The sequence below is a fragment of the Leptodactylus fuscus genome, chromosome 9, assembly GCF_031893055.1.
Source record: "Leptodactylus fuscus isolate aLepFus1 chromosome 9, aLepFus1.hap2, whole genome shotgun sequence".
Classification (NCBI taxonomy): Eukaryota; Metazoa; Chordata; class Amphibia; order Anura; family Leptodactylidae; genus Leptodactylus; species Leptodactylus fuscus.
The window spans coordinates 10,449,231-10,464,857 of record NC_134273.1 but is presented as its reverse complement, the minus strand read 5'-3'; the positions used below and the strand labels follow the sequence as shown (position 1 = coordinate 10,464,857).

Sequence of the window (15,627 nt, the reverse complement as noted above, 5' to 3'; positions counted from 1 at the left end):
AGACTCCGCCTCCTCCAGCAGAGCCAGCGCTGATTGGTCGAGTTCCGTACTCTGGCCAATCAGCACTGGCCAATGCATTTCTATGGGGAAAAGTTAGCTTGCGAAAATCGCAAACTGACAGGGATTTCCATGAAATAAAGTGACTTTTATGCCCCCAGACATGCTTCCCCTGCTGTCCCAGTGTCATTCCAGGGTGTTGGTATCATTTCCTGGGGTGTCATAGTGGACTTGGTGACCCTCCAGACACGAATTTGGGTTTCCCCCTTAACGAGTTTATGTTCCCCATAGACTATAATGGGGTTCGAAACCCATTCGAACACTCGAACAGTGAGCGGCTGTTCGAATCGAATTTCGAACCTCGAACATTTTAGTGTTCGCTCATCTCTAATTCTTAGATATCACATCATTGCTGCTTAATGTAATAACTCCGATTTGTTTTTTTTTCTTTTTGGCATTTCAGTTTCTCCGAAGATCTACGACATCTCCCCCAACATGGTCGTCAATGAAGGAACGAACGTATCGCTCACATGTTTGGCCAGCGGAAAACCAGAGCCTTCAATATTATGGAAACATATCTCACCGTCAGGTAGGTGGGCTCTGCGCTGTGGATGATGTTTCATGGCCATCTTAGAGCTTTTGTCGTCTTTGTTGTTTAGACTCAGACAGAGTCAGCGGAGTCATCTCATTGTCATTAGAAGGAAGGGAGTTAACCCTTTCCCGACATCTGCGCATGTTGGGTGTTTATCTATGGCGGCCGCCATAGCCGCCGGGTGTCTACTGTGTTATACAGTAGACACCCAGCGCTAATGCCTTCAATCGGTCCCCGAAAAAAGACGCCCTATACATCCCCGTACACTGACGTATAAAAACGTTACGGCTGTCAGAATATGGTGAGTTTTAGAAAAAAAATTTTTTAACACAGCTTTGGATTTTTTTTAAGGGGTTAAAATGTAAATAAAACCATATAAATTTGGTATCCCCGGAACCGTACCGAAACACAGAATACAGGGGACAGGTCATTTTGGCTGCACAGTGAACGCCGTAAACCCGAAGCCCATAAGAAAGTCGCAGAAATACATTTTTTCTTCAAATCCGTCACATTCAGAATTTTTTCCAGCTTCCCAGTACATTATACAGAATAATTAATGGTAGCATCATGAAGAAAAATTTGTCCCGCAAAGATTAAGCCTTCATATGGCTCTGGGAGCGGAGAAATAAAAAAGTTATGGGGTTTAAAAGGAGGGGAGTCAAAAACGAAAAATGAAAATCAAAAAATGCCATCGGCGGGAAAGGGTTAAAGCGCATGAAAACTAAAGCAAAATAAAGTGCAAACATCTTAACAGGAGCACATTAACATAGATAATGGTACTCATCTTTCCCTGAGTCCCTGCTGCTCCGGTCTATAAGATGCCTGAGTCCCTGCTGGTCTGTTCTATAAGATGCCCGAGTCCCTGTTGCTCTAGTCTATAAGGTGCCTGAGTCCCTGCTGGTCCGTTCTATAAGATGCCTGAGTCCCTGCTGGTCCATTCTATAAGATGCCCGAGTCCCTGCTGCTCCAGTCTATAAGATGCCTGAGTCCCTGCTGCTCCAGTCTATAAGATGCCCGAGTCCCTGTTGCTCTGGTCTATAAGGTGCCTGAGTCCCTGCTGGTCCATTCTATAAGATGCCTGAGTCCCTGCTGGTCCATTCTATAAGATGCCTGAGTCCCTGCTGCTCCAGTCTATAAGATGCCTGAGTCCCTGCTGCTCCAGTCTATAAGATGCCTGAGTCCCTGATGCTCTGGTCTATAAGATGCCTGAGTCCCTGCTGCTCCAGTCTATAAGATGCCCGAGTCCCTGTTGCTCTAGTCTATAAGGTGCCTGAGTCCCTGCTGGTCCGTTCTATAAGATGCCTGAGTCCCTGCTGGTCCATTCTATAAGATGCCCGAGTCCCTGCTGCTCCAGTCTATAAGATGCCCGAGTCCCTGTTGCTCTGGTCTATAAGGTGCCTGAGTCCCTGCTGGTCCATTCTATAAGATGCCTGAGTCCCTGCTGGTCCATTCTATAAGATGCCTGAGTCCCTGCTGCTCCAGTCTATAAGATGCCTGAGTCCCTGCTGCTCCAGTCTATAAGATGCCTGAGTCCCTGCTGCTCCAGTCTATAAGATGCCCGAGTCCCTGCTGCTCCAGTCTATAAGATGCCCGAGTCCCTGTTGCTCTGGTCTATAAGATGCCCGAGTCCCTGTTGCTCCAGTCTATAAGATGCCTGAGTCCCTGCTGCTCCGGTCTATAAGATGCCCGAGTCCCTGTTGCTCCAGTCTATAAGATGCCGAGTCCCTCCTGCTCTGGTCTATAAGATGCCCGAGTCCCTGCTGCTCCGGTCTATAAGATGCCCGAGTCCCTGTTGTTCCGGTCTATAAGATGCCCGAGTCCCTGCTGCTCTGGTCTATAAGATGCCCGAGTCCCTGCTGCTCCGGTCTATAAGATGCCCGAGTCCCTGTTGTTCCGGTCTATAAGATGCCCGAGTCCCTGCTGCTCTGGTCTATAAGATGCCCGAGTCCCTGCTGCTCCGGTCTATAAGATGCCCGAGTCCCTGTTGTTCCGGTCTATAAGACGCCTGAGTCCCTGCTGCTCCAGTCTATAAGACGCCTGAGTCCCTGCTGCTCTGGTCTATAAGACGCCCAAGTCCCTGTTGCTCCGGTCTATGAGATGCCTGAGTCCCTGTTGCTCCGGTCTATGAGATGCCCGAGTCCCTGCTGCTCCTATAAGATGCCTGAGTCCCTGTTGCTCCAGTCTATAAGATGCCCGAGGCCCTGCTGCTCCAGTCTATAAGTTGCCTGAGTCCCTGCTGCTCTGGTCTATAAGATGCCCGAGTCCCTGCTGCTCCTATAAGATGCCTGAGTCCCTGTTGCTCCAGTCTATAAGATGCCCGAGGCCCTGCTGCTCCAGTCTATAAGTTGCCTGAGTCCCTGCTGCTCTGGTCTATAAGATGCCCGAGTCCCTGCTGCTCCGGTCTATAAGATGCCCGAGTCCCTGCTGCTTTGGGCACCTAAACAGCACAAGTGAGTACTCACCTCTCCCACCTTTTCTCAATCCTTTGCTACTCCTGTCCACAGACTGTCCAGATCATCGGTGCTCTTTATTGCCTGGTGTCTCCCAATGGAGGTGACATCATTGGCTTCAAAGAATCAGAATTTACCAAATAGTTTATCGTGGGGGTTCCAGGAGCCCCTAGGAAATTCTTATCCAGAAATGGGGACCAAGTTTCCTATTGGCTGGAGCAGTGGTGATTGAGCAGAGGCGAGTAACCTTTTGTATGATGATGTGCCTGTAGTCTAAGGTAAGTGGCGGTCAGCAGGTTACTGAAAGGGATCCCAGGACTAGGTAGCAAAATACTACTAAAGAACATATGTGGGCACAGTAGGTAATATTTCTATACAACCATACAATGGGGCCCAAAATGAATTTTACTAGGTCCCCGATTAACACTGGGCGCTCTCCACAACTCTCTGGAGATTGTAAAATCTATGACATTTCCTTGACAATTCTGAGCATGCAGACTCTGCTGTACCATCTGTACACACAAGACAGGAAGGAAATCTGTGCTCCAATATGGCCGCCCTCAGGGAAATTTTTGGGAAAAAAAAGATGCATTTAATAAAAAGAACAAATCCATTGTTTCTCCTCCACAGTCTGACGCCGAATAAATACAACTAAGATGAAATCCATCAGGCGTTCCTTTTATTAAAACTTCTTCACAAAATTCGATATCTTTTATTATTTTTGGAGTATTTTTGTAGTTTTGGGATGTTATGGGGATGACAGGAACTGTTCTCAAAGCTGTTCTGGCCGCCGTCTGGGTGTATAATTGTTATAAAGGGGCTTCTGGGCCAATGATATTCTTAGAATCGGTCATCAATTTCATATTGTTGGGGGTCCAACAACAGCCCCCCCCCCCAACCATGATCCGAGGCCTCCTGAATGTTTACTAAGAACAGCGCCATCCTTTGTATAGTGGATGTACTTGGCGTTGCGGCTTAGGTGACCAATGGAGGTGACATCACTCATCAGCTGATCGTGGGGGTTCCAGGAGCCCCATTAATCTGATATCCTATTATAGTCCCAAAAAAAACCATTCCGGTTAATTACATTGGTATCTTTCCGACATTTTATAGCTGGTTGTGGATTTCGATGAATTCTAATTTCAAGTTTTTCTTCTCACTGGAGAATGGAGATGATTTGGTCAAGGATCCATCTCATGCTGATGTTTTCCGGCATTATTATGACAGTGTATGTTGGTATAATATCGGATATTGTATGGGAATATTATTTAATGATTATATATGCATGCTTCTTGGGCACTAGACATGACTATGTGGCGATATGTAGTGTGTGGCCACAATATTGTAGTAGTATTAGTAGTTATTATTACTATTTGGGTACTAGGTGGAAGTATTCTGTGAGTTGTATATTGCAGTATTATTATGGCACTATACAATATATGTATTACAGTATATGAACACTTTATAGGAGTATTATTTCTATTACTAACAAGTTGACTAACCAATTGCAAGTAGGGAAGTGGACCCAGATATATCATCTTTATTCTTTAACATATGCCACAAATATGCAGTATTACTTAGTTAGAAGTCTAAGTTGGAAGTTGAATTGCAGTATTATATGGGAACACTATGTTAGTATTACTTGGGCAGTGTTGTATTCTGTAACAAGGCAGTGGCAGTTGAATATACTTGGGGGAGGTGGGAGACTTCTTTTAGGATTGTATTAGTTGTATAATGCCTATTCTTTGGGTACTTTTGCACTATTATGGCACTATATTGAAGTATTATTTAGTTATTGCAAGGAAATTCCTGTTTTTTTAATGGATTGCATTCTATAAAATAATCTTATGGCAATATAATTTGTGAACAGAATTGTAGACTTACAATATGTGGGATTTTTAAATATAGTATTATTTAAATACTGCCTATTGTATGTGAGCGGTATATAGCAGTATAATTTTGGTACGACATGGTGGTATTATATGGACTTTAGAGTTTTTCACTTATTCTTTGGCTTATCAATAAATTATGAATTTTGGATAATATTTATTGGATTTTGTTCAATATTATTGGGTGGGTGTAGTTTTTTAGGGTTTGTTCAGTGATATATGTAAGCCACCATTTTTGTTACATAGTTACATAGTTGATGTGGTTGGATAAAGACATCAGTCCATCAAGTCCAACCTATAACCCTACAATCCCTACAGTGTTTCAGGGTTTAACAATGGAAGGAAATATAGGTTTATTATATGGACTCTATATGGGAGTATTATTTAGTAAATACAAGGCAATGTTATTTTGATACGGAATCTGCGTTGTCCCACGCGTTTTACAATACCTGCAAAGAGGATGAGATTCTGGCTAATCCCACTTATACATTGGAGAAAAAAAAACGCAGCGGAAGAACTGCGTTTTCAAAAATGTAGACAATTTTGTAAATCACAGCATGTTCATTATTTGCGTTGCTGTTTTCCCTATAGCTATAATAGGGGCAAAACAAAGGCAGAAGAGAATTCCGTGCGGATAAAATTGTGATGAGTTTCTGCAACGTTATTTTTGCTACATTTTGCTACAATTGTAGACTGGATGGCAGAATTCTGTTACACTATACGGTATTACGTATTGTCAGAGTACTATATGGCTCTATTATTACATCTTTTTGATACTGTGATAAAAGCGACCATCCCAAGGGACCCTTCTCTATATTTTGTTGAGAGCTCCATTTTCCGTACACCCAGCCTTGAATGGCGAGCCTAAATAACCGATAATACTTACGGATCCATTCATAGAATCGCCATTGTTTTCGCCGTCTTCTTTTAGCGTCTGAATGGAGAACTTCGCTACCTAAACGCTGTTATTTTCCTCTCTCTGTGTTCATCACCGTCTCTTGTTTATCACTGAACTTTTCAGATGTAAATGTTAAACCTCCGAATTTCTAGCAATGTACAAAGTAGATCATTTGTGCTTTTCCAGACGTGTTATTCTACAGGAGGAAAGAGGAAGAAAAAAAAAGAAAAAGCCATTAATTTAGCTGGAGGTAGAGATTATAGCGCTACAGTACAAATGGTTTAATAACTCTTTGAGATTGCATTATAGATTCTAAAAGTAGACTTTACTTTAAGATCTGAAAAGGAGAGAAAGCTCTTATGAAAAGATTGAGCTCAGCAAGCGCCGGCCGCCATCACAATAAGATTCCGCAGAAGTGCAATGAAAATGTCATTTTGTTTCCAATACTTTATGAAACAAGTTTGCTACTTGATTCACAAAGGTTTGCAAAAGCCCTTTAGAAATTGCCTGGGTTCTTCTAATGTAACAATCACTTACATGTAAAGGGGGCTTTTAGTTTCTCATGACTTTTATCGATTGGTCTGTATGGGTTATCCTTAAGGTTTCTTGCTGAAGACGTCTCTTTATTGGTGCGGCTTCCCTTTGTGATTTTCTGCACGGAATAGATACAATCGCGCCATTGTTTCGTTTGTTTCTTTGTATTATTACAGTGTGGCCCAGACGAGACACAATTGTACACAGTGTAGAAAGCTCAGAAGACCCCATGTCCTGCGTCTCTACCATAGAAATAAACAATTTAGGTGGATGATATGAATCTGTTTCTATAGATCAAAGGAGGAAGTCAGGAAAATAAGAAGATCCATTCTGGTGCTTTATTGTCAGCAGAAGATAGTATTATAACAGCTATATTCTTGTACATAGGAGCAGTATTATAGTAGTTATATTCTTGTACATAGGAGCAGTATTATAGTAGTTATATTCTTGTACATAGGAGTAGTATTATAGTAGTTATATTCTTGTACATAGGAGTAGTATTATAGTAGTTATATTCTTGTACATAGGAGTAGTATTATAGTAGTTATATTCTTGTACATAGGAGTAGTATTATAGTAGTTATATTCTTGTACATAGGAGTAGTATTATAGTAGTTATATTCTTGTACATAGGAGTAGTATTATAGTAGTTATATTCTTGTACATAGGAGTAGTATTATAGTAGTTATATTCTTGTACATAGGAGTAGTATTATAGTAGTTATATTCTTGTACATAGGGGCAGTATTATAGTAGTTATATTCTTGTACATAGGAGTAGTATTATAGTAGTTATATTCTTGTACCTAGGAGCAGTATTATAGTAGTTATATTCTTGTACATAGGAGGCAGTATTATAGTAGTTATATTCTTGTACATAGGAGGCAGTATTATAGTAGTTATATTCTTGTACATAGGAGTAGTATTATAGTAGTTATATTCTTGTACATAGGAGTAGTATTATAGTAGTTATATTCTTGTACCTAGGAGCAGTATTATAGTAATTATATTCTTGTACATAGGAGTAGTATTATAGTAGTTATATTCTTGTACATAGGAGTAGTATTATAGTAGTTATATTCTTGTACATAGGAGCAGTATTATAGTAGTTATATTCTTGTACATAGGAGGTAGTATTATAGTAGTTATATTCTTGTACATAGGGGGCAGTATTATAGTAGTTATATTCTTGTACATAGGAGTAGTATTATAGCAGTTATATTCTTGTACATAGGAGTAGTATTATAGTAGTTATATTCTTGTACATAGGAGTAGTATTATAGTAGTTATATTCTTGTACATAGGAGTAGTATTATAGTAGTTATATTCTTGTACATAGGAGTAGTATTATAGTAGTTATATTCTTGTACATAGGAGTAGTATTATAGTAGTTATATTCTTGTACATAGGAGTAGTATTATAGTAGTTATATTCTTGTACATAAGAGTAGTATTATAGTAGTTATATTCTTGTACATAGGAGCAGTATTATAGTAGTTATATTCTTGTACATAGGAGTAGTATTATAGTAGTTATATTCTTGTACATAGGAGTAGTATTATAGTAGTTATATTCTTGTACATAGGAGTAGTATTATAGTAGTTATATCCTTGTACATAGGAGTAGTATTATAGTAGTTATATTCTTGTACATAGGGGCAGTATTATAGTAGTTATATTCTTGTACATAGGAGTAGTATTATAGTAGTTATATTCTTGTACATAGGAGCAGTATTATAGTAGTTATATTCTTGTACATAGGGGCAGTATTATAGTAGTTATATTTTTGTACATAGGAGTAGTATTATAGTAGTTATATTCTTGTACATAGGGGCAGTATTATAGTAGTTATATTCTTGTACATAGGAGTAGTATTATAGTAGTTATATTCTTGTACATAGGAGCAGTATTATAGTAGTTATATTCTTGTACATAGGAGGTAGTATTATAGTAGTTATATTCTTGTACATAGGAGTAGTATTATAGTAGTTATATTCTTGTACATAGGAGTAGTATTATAGTAGTTATATTCTTGTACATAGGAGCAGTATTATAGTAGTTATATTCTTGTACATAGGAGGTAGTATTATAGTAGTTATATTCTTGTACATAGGAGTAGTATTATAGTAGTTATATTCTTGTACATAGGAGTAGTATTATAGTAGATATATTCTTGTACATAGGAGTAGTATTATAGTAGTTATATTCTTGTACATAGGAGTAGTATTATAGTAGTATTCTTTTATATATGTTTATTTATATCAGGACAATAGTTGAATACATTTGACAATTAGTCAATTTGATCTTTTCCTCCTTTGCTGGTTTATGTAAGGAGTATTACTAGATATATTTAGCATATACTCATGTATATATACCGGCGTTTACTACAATATAATTTATATTTTTAATTGCCTAATATTTTAAAAAAATAAGTAAATATGTTTTCAGGTTTGATAAATTCCGCTGAGATTCTCGAGGATCTTTTGAGCCAACTAAAAATGAAATAATTTAGATCAGCTTTTCTAGAACCTTCTCTATAAGCAGAGGGTCCTGGTATTGGTTATCTCCGCTCAGCCGTCTGCTTCTGATTTTATGTGATCCTTGCAGTTCTGATACAGAAAAATACATTTGGCAGACTGTCGGCTTTGTCGGATTGTTGAGTGCTGGATTAAAGGGATTATACTATACATTAAAATTATCTGAAGATAGGAAAGCCCTTAAATGGACGCTGTCACATCCCGAACTGGACTCATGAGAGGAATTCATAAGATAGATGAGAGGGATGTCCGTTCCTTCTCTCAGGTTAATGAGGGGGATATTATTTGGGGTACAGTTTCTTATGTATTGTACATTTAGGGGAATCTAATTTTTCAGGTAATTTGTAACCCTATTCAGCGGCAGATGTATAGCGATATGGACATTGGTGGTCATGGATTCTTATTGCTTCAGACAACAAAATGCACCACATTTTTGCTGCTATGCTCCTGTACTGATATTTTACACTCAACCCAATCCCACCAGTAACACGAGGGGCACAATATGTGTAGAACAGGTAGTAACTGTGGTATAAAGCATGCAAGACAGTTTTTTGGCGCAAAGTATGGTAATATTCTGATTAATTTTCAATAGTAAATTTGCACCATAGTATTGAAAATTAGCTGGGCACAGAGGAATGAGTCCAGGCATGGGGAGATGAGTCTGGACGTAGAAGGATGAGTCCAGGCATGGAGACATCAGAACAGGCATGGGGAGATGAGTCTGGATATGGGGGAATGAGTCCTGGAATGGGGAGATGAGTGTGGACATGGAGGAATGAGTCCTAGAATGGGGAGATGAGTTTGGACATGGAGGAGATGGGGAGATGAGTCTGGACATGGAGGAATGAGTCCAGGCATGGGGAGATGAGTTTGGACATGGAGGAATGAGTCCTAGAATGGGGAGATGAGTTTGGACATGGAGGAGATGGGTAGATGGGAAGATGAGTCTGGACATGGAGGGATGAGTCCAGGCATGGGGAGATTAGTCTGGACATGGAGGAATGAGTCCTAGAATGGGGAGATGAGTTTGGACATGGAGGAGATGGGTAGATGGGAAGATGAGTCTGGATATGGAGGAATGAGTCCTGGAATGTAAAGATGAGTCTGGACATGGAGGAGTGAGTCCTGGAATGGGGAGATGAGTCTGGACATGGAGGAGATGGGGAGATGAGTCTGGACATGGAGGAATGAGTCCAGGCATGGGGAGATGAGTTTGGACATGGAGGAATGAGTCCTGGAATGGGGAGATTAGTCTGGACATGGAGGAATGAGTCCTGGAATGGGGAGATGAGTTGGGAGATAGAAGGATGAGTCCTGGAATGGGGAGATGAGTCTGGACATAGAAGGATGAGTCCGAGCATGGGGTCATGAGAACAGGCATGGGGAGATGAGTCTGGGCATGGTGAAATGAGTCCTGGAATGGGGTGATGATTTTGGACATAGAAGGATGAGTCCAGGCATGATGAAATGAATCTGGACATGGAGCAATGAGTCCTGGAATGGGGAGATGAGTCTGGAAATGGAGTGATGAGTCCAGGCATGTGGGTATCAATCTGAGAATGGGGAGATGAGTCTGGGCATGGAGGGATGAGTTTGGGCATGAGGAGAGATAAGTCCAGGCTTTCAGTGATGAATCTGAGCATAAGGGGATATGTCTGAGCATGTGGCGATACGTCCAAGTATAAGATGAGTCTGGATATAGGAGGAAGAAGTCGAGGAGCAGTCGAGGGATGAGTCCAATTATAGAGAGATGAGACTGGGCATGGAGGGATGAGTCCAGGCTTGTAGAGATGCGTCTGTCCAGGCATGGGGAGATGAGTCCAGGCATAGGGAGATGAGTCCAGGCATGGAGTGATGAGTCTGGACATGAAGGGATGAGTCCAAACACGAGATGAGTCCAAGCATCGGGAGATGAGTCTGATCAAGGGGAAATGAGACTGGGCATGGAGGGATGAGTCCGGGCATTAGGAAATGAGTCTGGACATGGATGGATGAGCCAAAGCATGGAGAGATGTGTCCAGGCATGAGGAGTTGATTCTGGACATGGTGGTATGAGTCAAGGCATAATGAGATGAGTCTCAGAATGGTGGTATTAGTCCAAGCATGAGATATGTCCATGCATGGGTAGATGAATCCCAGCATGGGGGTATGAGCTCAGACACAGAGTCCAGGCCAGAGATAGACAGATGAGTTCAGACACAGATACTTGAATCCGGGCACGGGAAGATGAGTCCAGGCATGGGGGAATCAGTCCGACCCATATAGCTGGACAATATTTGATACTGCAATACCAAACACAGCCTGCAGACCAGGGAGGCGCTGTAGCTTGTACAACTCCTGCAAATATTGGATAGAATAAAACTAGTAATATAGTAATATAAACTATATACAATTTACTTCATGGCCCGGATTGTAGACTCTACGGTATACACTTGCTGCGGCATGTCTTGGAATGCATTAGTATTGTTTGTATCCTACTTTTTAAGCCCAGACTCTGAACTCCATCTCTGACCTCTCATCAGACCGAAAACCTCTGGAGTATTCATTTTGTTGGTTGACACAAGAGTCTCCCTCGCTAGTGACTTTGTTGAAGTGGCACCGAGCCCCTGGAGATACAGCGAGCTAATGAATCATCATATTGCTGTCATTCGGACCATATATTAGGACAGCGCTATACATCTTCACAGGGCTCGAGTCATAGTCCTGTCTAGATCGCTACAAGTTCTGCAGACAATTCAATTTATGTAGAAAAGTCATTGGTGGCTCTAGAAATCCATCAAAAAAATCTCCCAGAATCTCCGTTAATGCAGTGTTTTTCTTAAAGGGGCACTCCAGTTTTAGAAAATACAACTTAAAGAGGTTGTATAAACATAGTCAAGCTTTTTATATGAGAGCTGCCATAGGGATCAGCCGATCGATGTGCGTTCTGCCTTCACCTGCTCATTCTCCCTACAGTGGCCACTATAGGAGAGATGTGGTATTGCATCAAGCCATTCAAATACACATAGAAAAAATATTCCACCTTGCAGTGGCATAACAAGTGTCTTGTTGGACCGGTGCAAACTTTTGTCCAACCGCTGTCACTCCCTGCGACCACGATCGTTACGCCCCTGCCGTCTTGTTTACTAGTCACGGCCATCCATGTAATACAGTACACAAATACACCAGGTTCACCAAAATAAGAGTCCTTTTTGGTTGCGGGCTTTCCATTGTCACTGATAGATGGGTTCTCAAAATGTGGACCCCTATGACATCCATGTGGTCTCCAATTTATTACAGTCGTGTAGACTTGAAATTTTTTATGGATGGACTATCCCTTTAAGATCTAAAATAAGGCTATATTCACATCAGGCTTTGACTTAGACATTTATTGTCTCCTTAGGGTTATATTAACCAGACGGAGACCTAAAGAGCACCTGTTTGGCCTCCATATGACTGATATATGTTAGTATACTGGAAACGAAACCCAGTATGAAATGCAACACTGTATACATTAAATGTATACTTTCCTTACAATAAAACCTTATAGGAGTCACAACAGGAATCCATTACAGTGTTGGCCAAAAGTATTGGCACCCCTGCAATTCTGTCAGATAATGCTAACTTTCTTACAGAAAATGATTACAATCACAAGTTCTTATTATCTTCTTATAATTCTTATTATCTTCATTTAATTTGTCTTCAATGGAAAACCACAAAAAGAATTGTCAAAAAGCCAAATTGGATATAATTCCACACCAAACATAAAAAGGGGGTGGACAAAAGTATTGGCACTGTTTGAAAAATCATGTGATGCTTTTCTAATTTGTGAAATTAACAGCACCTGTTACGTACCTGAGGCACCTAACAGGTGGTGTCAATAACTAAATCACACTTGCAGCCAGTTGAAATGGATTAAAGTTGACTCCACCTCTGTCCTGTGTCCTTGTGTGACCACATTGAGCATGGAGAAAAGAAAGAAGACCAAAGAACTGTCTGAGGACTTGAGAAGCAAAAATGTGAGGAAGCATGAGCAATCTGAAGGCTACAAGTCCATCTCCAAAGCCCTGAATGTTCCTGTGTCTACCGTGCGCAGTGGCATCAAGAAGTTTAAAGCCCATGGTACTGTGGCTAACCTTCCTAAATTATCCCATCATACACGCTAAAACAGAGGCTCAAAATGTGATAGGAAAACCCTAAGATTTGGCCGGTCCTGAATCTCCCCTAAGGGGGCAGCCATGGGGAATAATTCAGCTCTACCTGCACACTGTTCAACTGGTATCACCATGTCTGGTCCATCAATTTTAACAAAATGGCTCCCATACTGGCACACATTGGGTTCTCAAAAAAAAGGGGAGCCTTCCTTATAAAGTCGAGATGCCCCTTTAAGGTTCACTGTTGATAAGTGAAGTCATAGCCTGAGCTGTGGAGTTGGTGTCCAGACCAATTTAAGGCCCGGTTCACATCTGCGTTTGGGTTTCCATTCCAGGAGTCCGCTTGGGGACCCCCCAAATGAAAACCTATTTTGCATAAAAAAGTAGTAACCTTAGGAATCCCATGGACCCCCCTAGGCTATAATGGGGTCTGTGTGGTTTCGGCTTGGTTGCGGAGAGGGGAATGGAATGGCCCGAATGCAAATATGAACCGGGCCTTAGAATTGGAACAAAAAAAGTTACATAATGACCATAAGAAATAGTGACAAGTAATTGGCCCCCAAGTCAACTCATGAAGGATCTAGTGTTGTCCCTTAGGGGCCCCTTATTGTTCCAGATCCTGAGTCCTAAGGAGCCTCGTCCGGTTCTCTCCCGACACACCTAGCACCCGATGTAACAAGGTAGTGAATATCCTGTGCTATCGTGTAACAGATCTAAATTCAGCCGCGGCGCGGATAACACAGGATATTCAATTTAGCAACTACAGAAAAACAGACCTATATTTTGCGCTATAACATTCCAGTCTACAATAAATTCTACTCCCTCTGTAGATAACATATTTTAGTGTCTCTTCCCGAAAATGTGAATTATATAAACTCTTATCTTTATGTGCAATGTGACCAGACAGCTATAAACAACCATCTTACCCACAAGCTTCCCAGCCGAAATTCAGATTAAATACAAGCATTATGTTGGTAATAGAAGTTAGTGAAATGTAAAGATTTTATAACATGCCAGACTTGGTAAAGATAATTGCTTTTCGTAGAAATCTCTGATGCCGTCTGTACAGTGTCACAGGGTTACTGCCCGACGCCCAATCCAGATAAACAGCATCTAAATACTACTGGCGACCGACTGAAACCCAACGTAGAAGATATCACATGTCTAGAATATTGCATAGAAAAAATAGATGGGTGGATAGATAGATAGATAGATAGATAGATAGATAGATAGATAGATAGATAGATAGGAGATAGATAAATAGATAGATAGATAGATAGATAGATAGATAGATAGGAGATAGATAGATAGATAGATAGATATATAGGAGATAGATAGATAGATAGATAGATAGATAGATAGGAGATTGATAGATAGATAGATAGATAGATAGATAGATAGATGATAGATAAATAGATAGATAGATAGATAGGAGATAGATAAAGAGATAGATAGATAGATAGATAGATAGATAGGAGATAGATAGATAGAGATAGATAGATAGATAGATAGATAGATAGATAGATAGATAGATAGATAGATAGATGATAGATGATAGATAGATAGATAGATAGATAGATAGATAGATAGATAGATAGGAGATAGATAGATAGATAGGAGATAGATAGATAGATAGATAGATAGGAGATAGATAGATAGATAGATAGATAGGAGATAGATAGATAGATAGATAGATAGATAGATAGATAGATAGGAGATAGATAGATAGATAGATAGGAGATAGATAGATAGATAGATAGATAGATAGATAGATAGGAGATAGATAGATAGATAGATAGATAGATAGATAGATAGGAGATAGATAGATAGATAGATAGATAGATAGATAGATAGGAGATAGATAGATAGATAGATAGATAGATAGATAGATAGATAGATAGGAGATAGATAGATAGACAGACAATAACTTACAGCACTCTGCTAAAGCACTAAGATTATTTCTGCCGTCTACTACTATATAAAATTATGGAAATGGGGTTCTTAGTGCACAATTTTATTCAAAAAACCATCTGCCTCTTTAGATTGGACCCTATACTATGATGACTCACTTCTCTAGAAGGAAAGCAGGAAAGAGAAAAAGAAAGAAAGAAAGAAAGAAAGAAAGAAAGAAAGAACTTGATACCTAGACTGTGTCTGTAGCTCCCTCTATGTGAGTTCTGGAACGTTCTACATTAGTGGTCAGGGCAGAGGTGTCTGAACCTGATAATCCCATTCATTTGGCTATAATGAGACCCGCTCCTCGCGCCCTCCTCCACCCTTGTGCCCTCATGTCCCTCCGCGCCCTCCTGCCACTCATCACCACCTGGACATTTCCTTTTCTTCCGGTTCCGTCAGGCTTTGAATTTTATCAATTTTAGAGACAGTAAAAGACATAAAAAATGAATCGTCTCCTGTAAATGTTTCATGCGTGTCTGGAGGAGCGGCGCGGGGCTTCATTTCCTTTGATTTGAGTAGACTTCAGTCCTATTATTGTTTGATGAAACGTACGTATAAGTCATCGTATAATCAATTCTTCCCTGTCTCACGTAACCTACACCTGTGTCGTCTCCTTGTTTTACATCTTCCTGTCATTCTACCATAC

At 40.4% G+C, this 15,627-nt stretch overlaps 1 protein-coding gene across 1 annotated transcript in view; it reads left to right on the top strand.

The window, feature by feature from the left end:
• The window catches only part of NEGR1 (neuronal growth regulator 1), a 378,159-nt gene that overhangs the window by 181,376 nt on the left and 181,156 nt on the right, over nucleotides 1–15,627 (top strand). Inside the window, exon 3 of the mRNA XM_075287254.1 lies at nucleotides 461–586. Within this exon, the coding sequence (XP_075143355.1) occupies nucleotides 461–586 (126 nt within the window). The remainder of the gene's footprint in view (nucleotides 1–460; nucleotides 587–15,627) is intronic.